The sequence below is a fragment of the Aulostomus chinensis genome, chromosome 6 (genome assembly GCF_037954235.1).
Source record: "Aulostomus chinensis isolate RoL2024-O1b breed Wild chromosome 6, RoL_Achi_v1.0, whole genome shotgun sequence".
In the NCBI taxonomy this organism is placed as follows: Eukaryota; Metazoa; Chordata; class Actinopteri; order Syngnathiformes; family Aulostomidae; genus Aulostomus; species Aulostomus chinensis.
In genome coordinates this window covers 18,832,501-18,847,500 of record NC_141325.1, presented here as the reverse complement: position 1 = coordinate 18,847,500, position 15,000 = coordinate 18,832,501, and the positions used below count along the sequence as shown (strand labels likewise).

Here is a 15,000-nt window from a genome sequence, read left to right as displayed (position 1 = left end):
TCAAACTCAGTGGGCCCCAATTTATTAATGGGTAATTTAATGGATGAATAAAGTTGTGTTTTTAAATGATATAAGGACACCACTGATTGATGCATTCTTGTTATGTTGTGAAGTCATCAACCTAATTGCTGTAAACATGAATAGTTCCCCACAGCAGCACCTTTTCGGAAGAGCAAGAAAAATGGATCACTTTATCACAAGTGAATGTCGCCATATATATATTTATATACAGTGGGGCAAAAAAGTATTTAGTCAACCAATTGTGCAAGTTTCCCATTTAAAAAGATGAGGCCTGTAATTTCATCATTAAGTATACCTCAAATATGAGAGGAAAAAAAAACAGTAAATCACTCTTGATTTTTAAAAGAATTTGCAAATTATGGTGGAAAACAAGTATTTGGTCAGTAACAAAGTTCATCTCAGTACTTTGTTATATACCCTTTGTTGGCAATGACAGAGGTAAAATGTAAGTCTTCACACACTGTTGCTGGCATTTTGGCCCATTCCTTCATGCAGATCTCTAGTGCAGTGATGTTTTGGGGCTGTTGCTGGGCAGCACAGACTTTCAACTCCCTCCAAAGATTTTCTGTGGGGTTGAGTTCTGGAGACTTGCTAGGCCACTCCAGGACCTTGAAATGCTTCTTATGAAGCCACTCCTTCATTGCCCAGGCGGTGTTCGGGATCATTGTCATGCTTATAGACCCAGCCACGTTTCATCTTCAGTGCCCTCGCTGATGGAAAGTGGTTTTCACTCAATCTAATGATTCATGGCCCCATTCATTCTTTCCTTCACACGGATAAGTCGTCCTGGTCCCTTTGCAGAAAAACAGCCCCAAAGCATGATGTTTCCACCCCCTGCTTTACAGTAGGTATGGTGTTCTTTGGATCGTTCTCCTCCAAACAAATTGAGTTTTTACCAAAAAGTTCTATTTTGGTTTCATCTGACCATATGACACTCCCAATCCTCTTCTGGATCATCCAAATGCTCTCTAGCAAATTTCAGACAGGCCTGGACACATCTGGCACTGCTGGATTTGAGTCCCTGGCAGCGTGGTGTGTTGCTGATGGTAGTCTTTGTTACTCTGGTCCCAGCTCTCTGCAGGTCATTCACTAGGTCCCCCTGTGTGGTTCTGGGATTTTTGCTCACTGTTCTTGTGATCATGTTGACCTCATGGGGTGAGATCTTGCGTGGAGCCCCAGATCGAGGGAGATTATCAGTGGTCTTGTATGGCTTCCATTTTCTAATAATTGCTCCCACAGTTGATTTCTTCACACCAAGCTGCTTACCTACTGCAGATTCAGTCTTCCCAGCTTGGTGCAGGTCTACAATTCTGTTTCTGGTGTCCTTTGGCAGCTCTTTGGTCTTGGCCATAGTGGAGTTGGGAGTGGGACTGTTTGAGGTTGTGGACAGGTGTCTTTTATAATGATAACGAGTTCAAACAGGTGCCATTGATACAGGTAACGAGTGGAGGACAGAGGAGCCTCTTTAAGAAGAAGTTACAGGTCTGTAAAAGCCACAAATCTTGCTTGTTTGTAGGTGACCAAATACTTATTTTACTGAGGAATTTACCAATTAATTCATTAAAAATCCTACAATGTGACTTCCTGGAGTCTTTACCCCCATTCTGTCTCTCATAGTTGAAGTGTACCTATGATGAAAATTACAGGCCTCTCTCATCTTTTTAAGTGGGAGAACTTGCACAATTGGTGGCTGACATTAATGACAAAATACTTTTGCCCCACTGTGTGTGTGTGTGTGTGTGTGTGTATATTCAAATGATTTAATTTGTGTTAAAAGGCAATTCAGTTTCTCCATGTAAAAGGTTCACACAAGGACCAAGTGCAATTCAAGTTCAGTGCAGATATGTAAATAAATACAATAATTAAAAGAATCAGACAAGAGCTCTCACAGAAGCTTTGTCACAAGAAGAGAAAGCTGAACAAATCATGTTATGATAAAACACACACACATGTTCATTTAAAACAGACGTCATTGGCGTTCAGTAGCCTGATAGCAGAAGGAATGAAGAACTTTGAATATCTGTTCGTTTTAACATGGGGTGGTTTAAATCATCGAACTGAGGTCATTACAGTGAATCCACTGGACAGGATGTGGTCAGGTCGCCTCACTTTATCTTTTGCCTTCTGGTTCACACGTGTCTCCCAAGGGAAATGCGTGTCTTTCTGCTGGACTCCAGTTATTTTAGAGCTGACATTAACAAAATTACATAAGCTGTTCCTATCTTTCACTGTCAGGCCATTGTGCAGGAGATAAGTGTCAAACAAACACAACACGATAAATGACTGGTAAAAGACACACATCATTGACTTAAAAACATTTAACAACAAGATACAAGCCGGTCTATTAAAAAGTGAGGCTGCATTCTATTAAAAGAAGAAGGAAAAAAAATCTACAAATAAAATCCTTGCAGGGATTTAGGTTTCTCCAAGTGCTTGTACGCTTTTTTGAGGATGAAGAGTTTAGCATCCTCTACTCCCTGTCCAGTTTGGTAAGCAAACTGTAAAGGGTCAAGTTTGCCTTTCCTTATCAGTGACAAGCAATCCAGTTATTGTCAGAGCCAGGTTGGCTGTTGACAGGGCTGGCTGTTGGCTGTTGGGCCCCCCATGAGCAGCCGCCGACCGAATTGGTGGGAGTTTAAGACAAATAACCTGTTAACAATCTTTTTTTGATGCCAGCTTCTTTTAGCACACTTTTGGACTGTGATTTAATAAACAAATTGATTTCCCTGGATAAAATATGCATTCAAACTGGATTTAGATAATGAATGTACCATAAAAGGCAATCAACCTTATTCTGCTGCCTATGTTGTAAGCACTTGGCACTTGATTGGCATGCATTTTGGACTTCAAGACAGTTTGATTTTTCTGTAGAACTACAAAAACACAGATTTAGTTGACAATGCATTTGTTTTGGTTTTTCCTTTCAAACACCTCTTCTAATCTGTCTTTACTCCTTTTCTCCACCAGTAAAGAAAGCCAAACTCCACGGGCCTCCAGGTAAGACCTATCACATATTTTCTCTGTTGTTGTAATCAGCATCTTAAGAATGATTTGCAGCTTTTTGGGTGACAGCTGTATTTCAGACAACCATTAGATTTAGGTTTCACATTCGTGAGAGGCTGCTGACTAACTTGATAAAGGAGAACTTAAAAGTTTCACGTTTCTTCAGAAATAGTAAGTGGAACTTGTTGGTGTGTGTGTGTACTTGTGGACGCACCTTCTCATTCAATGTTTTTTCTTTTATTTTTAATACTTTCTTCATTGTAGATACATACTAAAGACATCAAATATATGGAATATATAGAAGATATATGGAGTTATATAGCAAAGAAAAAATTGTTAAATTACTGTAAATATGTTTTATGTTTTCGATTCCTTGAAGTAGCCACCCTTTGCCTTGTTGACAGCCCTGCAAACCCTGGTCCTTCTCTCAATGAGCTTCATGATGTCGTCACCTGAAATGGTTTTTATTTCACAAGTTTGCCTTGTCAGGGTTCATTTGTGGAATTTCTTGCATTCTTAAAGGGGTTGGGACTGTCAGCTGTGTTGTACAGAAGTCAGGTTGGTACTTGAGCCCGACCATTGTGGATTTTTTGGGGCCAATGCTGATTTCGATTTGAATGAGGGAATAAAAAAATTCCGATATCTGATATATTCACAGATTTTTTTTTCTTCAAATTTTTCTTATAAAAAAGACAATAGCTGCTTTTGATGCCAAACACTTGCTACAACATATTTGTTTTGGATTCATGAAAGGGGTCATGTTTTATTTTATTGAAATATTTGTTTTAATTAGTGTCAAAATGAGTGACATTTTATTTTAGTTTGTATTTTTGTTGTTGTTTTGAACAAAAAAGGTTATTTTGTTTTGAATATTACAGTATTATCACCTGTGGCCTGACCAATCTCAATAAATGGACCTTTTGACTCATGGAAAAAATTCTTTGTGATCCTTTGACATTTGGAATTGAGTATGCCTGCCTTTAGAACTGATGGTCAGTCAGTCTGGAAAATTGCAAAAACTTTGAATGTGTTCCCAAGCGCAGTCGCAAAAACCATCAAGTGCTAAAAAACAAAACTGTCTCACTTGTAGACCGCACTAAGAAAGGAAGACCAAGAGTCACCTCTGCTGCTGAGGATAAGTTCATCTGAGTCACCAGTCTCAGAAATTGCAAATATTTGTGGAAAAATCTTTTTTGTTTTTCAAAAGGTGTGGCTGCATTACACAGACCCAAAGAATTACAAATGATTTTTTTGTTTCTTGTTTACAAGAAAAACTAACCAAACTAAATTCTTGACAGCTTCAATATGTCAAACTCAACAAATAACAGAGAATGTGTTCAAAACTGAACAAAAAAAAAAATGAACAGACCATCTCATCATCAAATTAATGTTTTGTAGTCCTGCCATTAGCACGCAGTGGAGCTCCAATCCTGGCTGCTCAGTTCTTGTGTGCTTGGACCAATGACGCCGGGCTAACCCCTGTCTCTCATTGATCAAGGGCTTTCTTCACAGTCATGTAGAATCTTAAGCCATGATCTAAAGGTCAGCCATGTACAGTGTGGCTGGATCACTGGACAACAGTTTGGTTTGACCACTTCTGCTGAAACCTCTGTGATGTCATTTGGCGGTTTTCCCTGTGCTGGCTATCTGGCAGCAGCTGTACCCTACGTGGCCGAGAATCTGTATCTTGCGGCATGTTTTTTCTGTGTTAGGTTCCTGTTCTAGCCATTTTTGTCTGAAGAATTTTCAAATGTCTGTGTATCGACACAAAGCATGGCAACAAAAATTGTATCTTTTAATTAAAAGCACAACCTTTATTAGTGGATCACTGGTACCAAAATTTCTTATGCATTTTTCTGGAATCAATCAATTTTAAGTTTTTTAAGTTTTTTTTTATGATTTGTTTATCATTTTGGCTGTGACTGTACTAAAAAAAATTGCACTTGGGAAGCTTAGGATTCTTAATGCAATATTTCACAAATGCATGCATTCTGTATCGTTTTCCTGACAAACTACTTGCTGATGCAGCACTGCACAGGTGAGAGGTGCTTGAACATGGAGACTTGCTCTCACATCCCAACTCCTATCAATAGTGAACACAGGTTACAGGTGTGTTTAATCACAGAAGAGATTTGATCAAAATCTCAATTGTTCAGCAGACAGTACACCATTTGACTCTGCGATCTTAAGCATTTTTTGGTCTTATGTTCTTTTTTCACATTTTTACTGGCTGCTGCTGTTGTCCCTCCATCCTCTCCCCAGGCGATGATAAGGGGGAAAACAAAAGCAACAAGTGGGAGAATAAGAACTCTAGCTGAAGTAGGAGGGGGAAAAAAAATCAATAGACCATCATAGACAAAGGGCCACCTGCTAGCCTGAAATGACAATGTATCATCCTGACACAAAGGAGAAGACGGAGGCAAATCCATCAGCATCTATAGGAGACAGAGACAGACTCCAGATGCAGGAGATGCTTTATCATTGGCTGCTGCTGGCCCCTGATCGCCAAGCAGATTTTCGTAGCAGAGAGGAGATTTGATTGGCCTTAATGATCATGCTACCATACACTCACAGCTACTGTGGAAGTGCTCTTTAATTAATTTATTCTCCAGTTCTCCTGAATTACTATGACTAGCAACACTGACATTAATTTTATACAATTAAGTTAATCTAATTTAATTTAGAAGGCTTGTCTATATGTCTATGTTCATTATTCAGACTCAGGATGGGATTTTTGGTAAATTTTCATTTCCCAAATAGATTCTGCATAGTTCTTTGAGCTCTCCTACTAATAAAGATCAGGCTATAAATGACTGAGGCCCTTTTTTATAAATTAAAATGACTATAAATCACTGAATTCACTGTAAAATGAAACCATTTAATATTAGTTTGTATGTATAGATAGGCTTAGCTCAATAAGTTAGGAAATTTGTGTTTGGTCGATTATTTCTTTGTTGTAACAGTGCTTCTTGGGAAGAAATCTTATACTGCCACAATTGTCAGGAACATGCATTTTTGGGATACGCAGCAGAACTGATTCAGATTCAGATTCAGATGACTTTATTTATCCCCGAGGGGCAATTAAAGTACGGTATAACTGAGTAACTGAGTATGTGGGATGCATCCAGGAAAAATTTGCCAACTCTTCTGTGCCAATTCCACACAGCTTATTTTTCTGTAGCTATTGACTCTTGTTTTCAGTTCCTGGTATCCCCAGGAGCTGCCAATCGGCTCAAGATTGGTAGCACCTGTGAGCATGGGCCCATGTGAAGGAATGTTCTTTCAGCAATGAGACCAGAATAAAATTGCTGCATTTCTTCCAATAAGGATTTGTTTATGAGTTGTCTTTCTGCTGTTTTTTTTCAATACGAGAATTGCTCTGCTAATTTGTCAGTTGAGATAAGTTATAATAACTGCCAGGAAAAACTGCATTGTTATTCCATCCCATGAAAAACGAGTCTTAAACACGTTGTTTGCCATGGGATTATATATTGTATAAAACAGTGACATGTTTTTGACCACAGTCATGACAAAACATCAAAATACAGGATAAAAGAATTCACCAAAATTAAAGATATGGTTTGCTTTATACATCGAGTTAGTCGACATCAGGGGCTCTAAAATGCAAATCTTAAAGGACCACAAAGAATTTTCTCAATGAATCAAATCTCCATTTATTGAGGTCTGTCAGGCCACATGTGATAACAGTTTAATATTTGAAACAAAATGCCCTTTTCATTCAAAACAACAAAAATACCAACTAAAATTAAATTACAACAAATTCATTGAATAAAACAAAACATGAGGGGGTTAAGACCACTTTTCTTTTTAAATGTAAACACAAAAAATCAAATGAAAGTGAAAGTTCAAAAAATTGCGCTGGCAGCAGTGAACGCTGAGTGACCCAGTAACAGGCCGTCTGTATATCGTTGGTACTGTATGGAGACACGTCCCTGCCAACATATTGTTTTCCGGGGGGTTGAGGGTTAGTGAGGAGCACGTGCGTTCGCTTGTGGATTATTGGTGTCATCTGTATGTGCTGCAGCTGCAAGGGAAGGGTGTAATACATAATGTATAACGTGCCGTTTGGGGTTACACCCCCCCCCCCCCAAAAAAAAAAAACAAAAAAACAAAAACAACCCACTTTGGCCAGACAGGCCATTCAGGAAGCAGGTGACGGCTCATGATGGGGATTGGGGCCCCGTGTGGCGGCAGGTGAGTGGGAGACTCTAGGAAGAGACGAGGACGTGTTGTGTTGTGCTTGTGTTGTACGTCGCTTTGGACAAAAGCGTCTGCTAAATGAAATTGTTGAATTGTAGGGACCAGGTTGGTCAGTCCAGCACCCAACAATAACAACAAGTTAACAAAGTAAGATCTCATGATTCGGCCAATCCCACCACTTGTGGATGTCCAGAGAGCCTTTAGTCTGGAGCATGAGGTGATCAGGAAGAGGTGAGTAGAATGCAGACAGGCTGCAGGTGTCAGTGAGCGAGAACACTCTCTCGATGCTGCCCAGCCACAGCCTCCTATTAAAAACCTCAACAGTTGGTCTTCTCTACTTTTATCATCACATCCTTTTCCACTACTGTTGGCCGAGTGGTTGGCTGCAGCGGCTACCCATTTTGAACCAGAGACATAAGCACCGGACTTGGAGGAAAAAGGAAAGAGAACGAGAGACTTTTGCTGCTGCTCACATGGCACTCACGCTGCAACAACATTCAGCTGCATGTAGGAGGGCTTTTTATGAAGACACGCCCACTTGACAGGTGACTTGAACATTACAAATTAGAGCAAAAATTGAATCACAAAAATAATATTTGCCCCCCATTAAATAAAACAAATAAGCAATAATTGAGAGCATCATTCAACACCCCCACTTGTTCTCACATCCTTACAAAAAAAAGGTTTGGTCATAAGATCTGCTACCATCTGGTCAGTTGGACAATACAGTGGTCCCTCGCTATAACGCGGTTCACCTATCGCGGCCTCACTGTTTCGTGGATTTTTTTAGTGCAATTTTGCATGCTTTTTTTTTACAGCGTACAGTATGAATGCGCATTGTGTTCGGCCTCCTGATTGGCTAAGGGAGAAATTCCTGAAAGCTCAGATTGCAGAAAAAATTTGTCAGCATTCCGGATGAAGAGGTTGAGGGACAAGAACCAGTGAATGCAGGTACTCATCAGATTGAGACAAGAGACGCCCAACAGTGGGTAACAGAAAATATGTGAGGAAAGCAGGTCACTTGCCATGGCTGACGGGGATAGAGATAACATTCACCTCCTCCCTGAGGATATTCCCCACATTATAAGACTTGGAAGTTACTTACCACTCTGGACAGTAAAATAATGGTCTCTCGCGTCTGAAGCACCAGCATCACCTGAACTTCTGCTGCTGTTGAGACAGAGTTCAAAAACATAAAACATGGACTTTTCAAGCATGAAAACCTGCCCATCCGAGTTGACTGGTTTGTGGCTCGTCATCTTTCCTTCATTGAAGGAAACGTGGATTTGTTCTGCAAAACAAAAAAGTGAGAAGGATGTTGCTGATGCAGCAACTGTCATAGGACGTGACCTCGTCTCCACTACTTTCCAGACCCAGAGTGATGAACACAAGAGAAAAAAAGATGCTCACCCCGGTGAAGAGTCTGATGCAGCTGCGAACAGTCTTCCAACAGATGAGACTGTGGTTGAAAACTGGAGAGGTTTAGCAGTTCCACCCAAAAAAAGGAAGTTGAGTTCTTATGTCTCTCCTTGCCCTGAATGGCTGCATGTAGATACAGTACATCTGTGGGCTGGAAAAAAGTCAAGATTAAACTTGGTAAATCAAAAGTGTCTGTGCTCAACACTTGTGCATCTGATGCTGTTCTTCAGAGCCTATGTTTTTCTTTTTGTGACAGCTTTTCTTTTGAAAAGGTTGTTAGCAGAAATGAATGTGACAGCCAATTCCTCCAGCTGCTGAAAAAAGAATCACTACACAGGGTGTGAGCCAACAGGTGTGCTCACAGAGGGCAGAACTGCTGAGGGAAATCTTCAAATCTGTCCACCTGACCTCTGGTGCTCTCCAAATTGATGCACAATGCAACATCTCCACTGTGATTGAGAGAACCATGAGGAATCTTCCAAGCGTTCATTTGATAAAACAATGGTCCTCACAGTACTGCAGTCTAAGCACACAGGTAAAAAGGGAAGTTCAACTTGTGTGTACCAACACTGCTGTCCTGCAGACCTGTGGCATGGCTCACTTGGAGACAGCGGTGAAAGAAGGACTCAGCCTTCCTGACTCTCCCTGCCTCAGGCCAATCCAAAATCCGTCTCAGTGTCCCTCTGAATTAAAAAAAAACAGGACAACGGTACAGGAAAGGCTCTGTGTTCAGGGAATGTTACCCAAAGCTACAGTATGGGAGAGGCTGTGTTGATTGACACTGACTTTGGCAGCAGCTCTCCAGAGCTCGCCTTGCTTGAGCTTCCCTACAGTCTGGTGCTCCAAGAGGTGACCTTTACTTTGAGGGCAATCATTGCATTTCAAAGAGGCTTGACCCTGGATGCTCTTGGACATTATGTGGCATACTGCAGGAGGGCTACATGTGTGTGGGAGACGTACGATGACCTGGGAAGTAAAGTGAAAGCAGCATCAGAGAACACAAAGATCTGCCCACATGCTGTGGTCTACACAAAGCAATTGCATGATCGTTGCAATGTTCCGTTTTTTTCCACATTCCATGTTTCATTTTGCACATAAAGACATGTGTTTTGTTATTGTTACAAACCTAAGTTTCTTCTTCAGGCTGTCATCAACTTCACATTCATGGATGTATTAATGACAACCCTTGAAGTGACTGGCATGAACTGACGATAGTCTCTCCCAGATGTTTTGGTTTTGGGCCAGCCCCGTCTGCTGTCATGAATAAGTAATAACATGGGCTTAACGAATGATGAGAAAATTTAAGAATACATATAAAAACAACAAATTAAAAGAATTGTATTCGCACACAAGGTAGTGGAAAAACAGTACCATTAAAGTTTTTCTGTAGAAAAAAGATCCAACAGTGTAACATGTTTACCTGAAGTTCGTCCTGCAACAGTGGCATTCCTGGAGCTTGAAGAATGACAAATGCGTAGGAAAATACAAAACTACATGAAATTAAAAATAAAAGCGATTCACTCGTGGTAGCACGGGACCAACCGTGTTTGAGCAACATCCAAAACAAATGATGAGGGTAACAACAGCAAGAGAGCAGATCCGGTACAGTGACATCATCACCAGAAAATAAAGTGTAATATCTCCAGAACCGTATCTGCACAAATGGAAGTTTTTACGGCACAAACAAACGGCACCACTCCTGGTCTGTTTGGAGAAAGTGGGGGGATGGGTGACATCATCACCAGAAAATAAAGTGTGTGTAATATTTCTAAACCGTAGCAGCACAAACGAAAATTTTTACGGCACAAACGAAACAGACTATTTGTTAAGGATTGAGCTGGGGGGGGGGGGTGGTAGACCCAATTGCAGACAAGGAATGAGGAGAGTTCACAAAAAAGTGTTTATTTACAAGATGCGTACAGACGTGAGGGGGAGGCTCGAGGCTTGAGACGGGGGACTTGAGGCTCGAGGCTCGTGACTGGAGGCAGGTGAGATACATGAGGTAATCACAGGGAGGCGCACAGGAAGACAGGACACTGACTACACAACACAACAGGAAACACGAGACAGGGATCGAGACAGGGATCCCCCCCCCCCCCCAAAAGGGCTGGCTCCCAGACAGCCCAACAAAACAAACACCAGGGTGGGTGGAGGGAGGCCAGGAGGCAGGAAAGGGCAAGATGACGCAAGGGACCAACCAAAAAAATAACTTTTCAGGCCAGGGGACCGAGCAATGAGACACAGAGTCAGGGGGGCGGCCCAGGGGCTGCATAGGGGCTGGAGTAGCAGCCGCTTGGACAGGATTGATGCCCGCCAGGACCCTCGTCGCCGGGACAAGAGTGATGCCAGCCGGGACCCCCGACGCTGAGACAGGAATGGCGTCCGCCGGGACCCCCGACGCCAAGACAGGCATGGCATTAGTGGGTGGCAGCTGCTTAGCTGGGGTGAGGGCTGGATCTGACCGCAGTTGAGCAGGTGGGCGGCCAGCCTGCCCTTTGCCCACAGGTCGGGAGCTCCTGGCTCTCCCGGATGAGGCCCGGTGCCTAGGTTATCCTCATACACCACAGATAGTAGTACATAGAAACATTTATCCATGCCATCTAAAAGTTGTATGAGGTACAGACACTCTTGGATGGTTGCAGCCAGAGCCATATACTCTGCCTCACAAGTTGACAGTGCTACAGTGGGCTGCTTTTCGGTCTTCCACGAGTCTTCCAAAGTGCCACCCTGGGTCAGAGTTACATAATACCCTGTGGTACTACATCAATCATTTATGTCACCAGCCCAATTTGCATCACTGTAGGCTTGTATACCCAGGTTCTTATCACACTTCCAATAACACAACTTCTTGTCACTTGTGCCTCTAAGGTACCTCAGCACATGCTCAACTGTACCAAAATGCTGATCAGTGGGTTCATTAAAGTACTGTGACAGTTTACTCGCAATAAAACTCAAATCAGGTCTTGTACAGTCAAATAAATCAGACTCCCCACTGCTTCTCTGTACCTTGAAACATCACTCATCAATGCAGCAGCACCTTTGTAGTTCAGTTTTTGTTCACAAGTTGTTGATCTAGGTTTACAATCCTGCATACTGAACCTTTCCTGGATTTTCCCAACATACTTTGCCTGTGACATTGTTACACAGTTATTATTCTGTTTAAAATCAATACCAAGAAAATCTCAGTTTGCCTAGGTCTTTCATTTTAAACCTTGCTGTAAGCCTGCCCTTTAGAACCTTAAAAGCGTTTTCATCACTTGCTGCAATTATTAAGTCATCGACCCAAATTACCATGATCACCTTCTCATGTTCTCACTCCCATGTGTAAACACAGTGATCAGCTTGGTTTTGTAGAAACTTGTTTTTTGTCGGATACTCATGGAACAATTTATTCCAATTTCTCCCCAATTGTTTATGCCCATATAACGTCCTTCCTAGCTTGCACATTAACTTCCTGCCTGTGTGAGATCTCACCTCGTACCCTTCTGGCTGTTCCATGTAGATCTCATAGTCTATGGGTGCATTTAAATAGGCAGTTTTCGCATCCATTTGGTGCAAGATTACATTTTCCTGGGCTGCCTTCTGCGTCAAAACTCTGACACTAGTCGTGTTAGCGCTGGGACAAAATGTCTCCCCATAATCCACAAAAAGAAAAAAGAAGAGTCCGCACACATCAGCTCCCTTTTGTGCAGATATCTGAACACATCACAACACAGCGACTTTTCGAGCGTTGCCGTTCTTCTTCAGACTAAATCATGTATAAAGGACGCCATCTTTAAATCTACCCCGAGGGGTCACATGATCGGTCACACGATCAGGGAAACATTTTTCTATATTCACACCGTGACAAATAAATATATACATATGTACAATAATATATATAAATATATCAAAAACACAACAGAATTACAATCTCATATATACATAGAACTCTAAATTGAACCAGATGGAAAACACATCAGGCCAGCCGGCCGTCATAAATCTAGTTGAAAATAGAGGCGCCTCTTAATATTTTTATCAGTAGGATGGCTATTTTAACATGTTAAATCTAAGGATGTTTTAAATTATATGATCATTAAAAATGGTACATCCTTAGATAGGACCAAAGATAACCATCATACACATTGTATTGAAGCAATACACAGGTAGAAATATACAGGCAGAATCACGCAGGCACATACATAAGAAGGTCAGAGGTACATGAAACACCACCTTCATAAACCACGTGAAAAATATTTCGATGGCCACAAGACAATCAAAAAAATCTAAAAATTAAAAGGTCATCACTCGAACACAGCAGAAAAAGGACCATGACCAGTATGTTATATAGTTTATAGCAATGGCTGAATGTTGAAGTCCTCATTAAGTCCTTTCGGTGCTAGAGTACCCAATGTGTATATCCAGTATAGTTCCCTCCTGAGGAGTAACGCGTCCACATTCCCACCTCTGCGAGGGGGTTTGATGGATTCAATCCCAATGTATTTTAATGAGGTGACCCTGTGACGGGCTTCTGTGAAGTGGACAGCGACTGGACTGGAAGGCTCCTGGTTGCGGATAGCGCACCTGTGTTCCGTGATTCTGGTTTTTAAAGGTCTTGTGGTTTTGCCAATGTAGGAGAGGCCGCAGGGACACTGAAGCATGTAAATGACATTTTTTGTTTTACAGGAGATGATGCTCTTGAGGGGGAATTTCCTCCCAGAATGAGGATGGTTGAATGAGTGCGTTTTGTATGTGGAATTACATTGTTGACAGTTCCCACATCTGTAGTTAGCAGGTTTGATCTGAGTGAGGAAATGTGAGGCATAATCCACACCCACCTTTTGACTGTACCCCTTAGCACCATATCGGGCCTTGTGTTTCTCAGATCCATCAACATTAGTTTTAATAGCATACACCCATCTACCCCCCACTGCTTTCTTACCCTCAGGCAAGTCAGTCAGGGTAAATGTGTTGTTCTCTCTAAGCGAATGCATTTCCTCATCCATTGCTTTGACCCACTCTACTGATTTGTCTGAGGTAACAGCTTCTGTAAATGACACAGGTAGGTTACATATCACTCGGTAACAATAATCAATGTTACTCTGGATTAGATCAGTCTCTTCCTCACACATATTTAGACACACAAAAATCTGTATCTGTCTGGCCTCTCTCTAGAAGGGTAACGGCTAGATTCAGGCTCACACTTGACCTCAACTGTGTGGTTGGTGGTGGCTCACTTCAGGTTTTAGTTCTAGTGTAACCTGTTGATGTGGACTTCTTGATCTTTGCTGTATGAGGTCATCATCCTCAGGTGTAAATTTTGTCTGTCTGTTGTTCTGTACCTGATTTAGCCACAAACTTCACCAATCTGTGCTTCTGCACTGTCTTACTGACAGGAAAATAGACAATGTATGCAGGACTGTTTGTCATATCCAATAAAAATGCATTTTTCGCACGGTAGCACACGCTGCTCCTTGAGAAGAGTAGGTGATACGTGCTTTAACGTCAGAGTCTCCAAAAGTCTCCAATGACACCGCAACAAGTCGCTGGAGGGGTCTGAAAACTCGCTAAATATAGCGACTAAGTTGGCCACACTGCCTCTCCGCACCCCGGTCACCTGCACCAGCGGGGGGGGGGGATCTGCCTGCCTCTCTCTGCTGCCGCACCTGCATGACGTTGTCGTCTTCCTGCTGCGCGCATCTTTTCCGTGTCCTCGTAGCTGCGGAGCTTCATTTTAAACTCAGCAAAAGATATCCTCTCATCACGTTGTGTGACATGGATCGTGAATGGCTTGAAGGACTCCAGCAAACCTTTCAGCACCATCACCACCAATAAGCCGTCACTCTTATGTCTCATCAGCATTTCTTAGCGCTGTGATGGCGGTCTGTGCCCGGATCACGCACTCAGTCACACTTTCACTGTCAGACTTCTGAAGTGAAGTCAGTTGTGTGTAGAGGCTTGACTTTCCTTAGCCTTTACAACAGTCTCTTAAAATCTGTAGGGCTCCCAGCCTGTCATCGGCAGCCTCCCGCATCACCAGCGACAAAACTTATCATCCAGAAACTGAATGAGTTCCGCATTGGCCTCTGCATTCTTTCCCGCATCGTCTAGCAGCTCTTCTGCCTCTTCAGCTGTGGTCTCTGTTAAAATTGTGTCCTATAAATCCTTCTAAACGAACGTGGCCCAAGAATTTTGCCTCCCATAACTCGTAATTTTTTTCCGTCCACATCTAAAAAGAGCCGCGACCAGCGACTACTAAGGCGGCTACTCATATTCTCAGCCCGTGCCGCTCATGGTGCTAGCGTGCTAATCATCACCGGTACGCCGGCGGGAACACGCCCCAAACTGTCTGGGTTT

The 15,000-nt window shown here is 42.2% G+C and overlaps 1 protein-coding gene and 1 pseudogene across 2 annotated transcripts in view; one reads left to right on the top strand and one right to left on the bottom strand.

Moving 5' to 3' along the window:
* LOC147260366 (uncharacterized) overlaps positions 1-15,000 on the top strand; it is a 187,672-nt gene that overhangs the window by 18,767 nt on the left and 153,905 nt on the right. For both annotated transcript variants that reach the window (XM_086206927.1, XM_086206926.1), the window contains exon 2: positions 2,989-3,018. In XM_086206927.1, the coding sequence (XP_086063053.1) occupies positions 2,989-3,018 (30 nt within the window). The remainder of the gene's footprint in view (positions 1-2,988; positions 3,019-15,000) is intronic.
* LOC147260367 (uncharacterized) lies at positions 790-1,994 on the bottom strand (annotated as a pseudogene).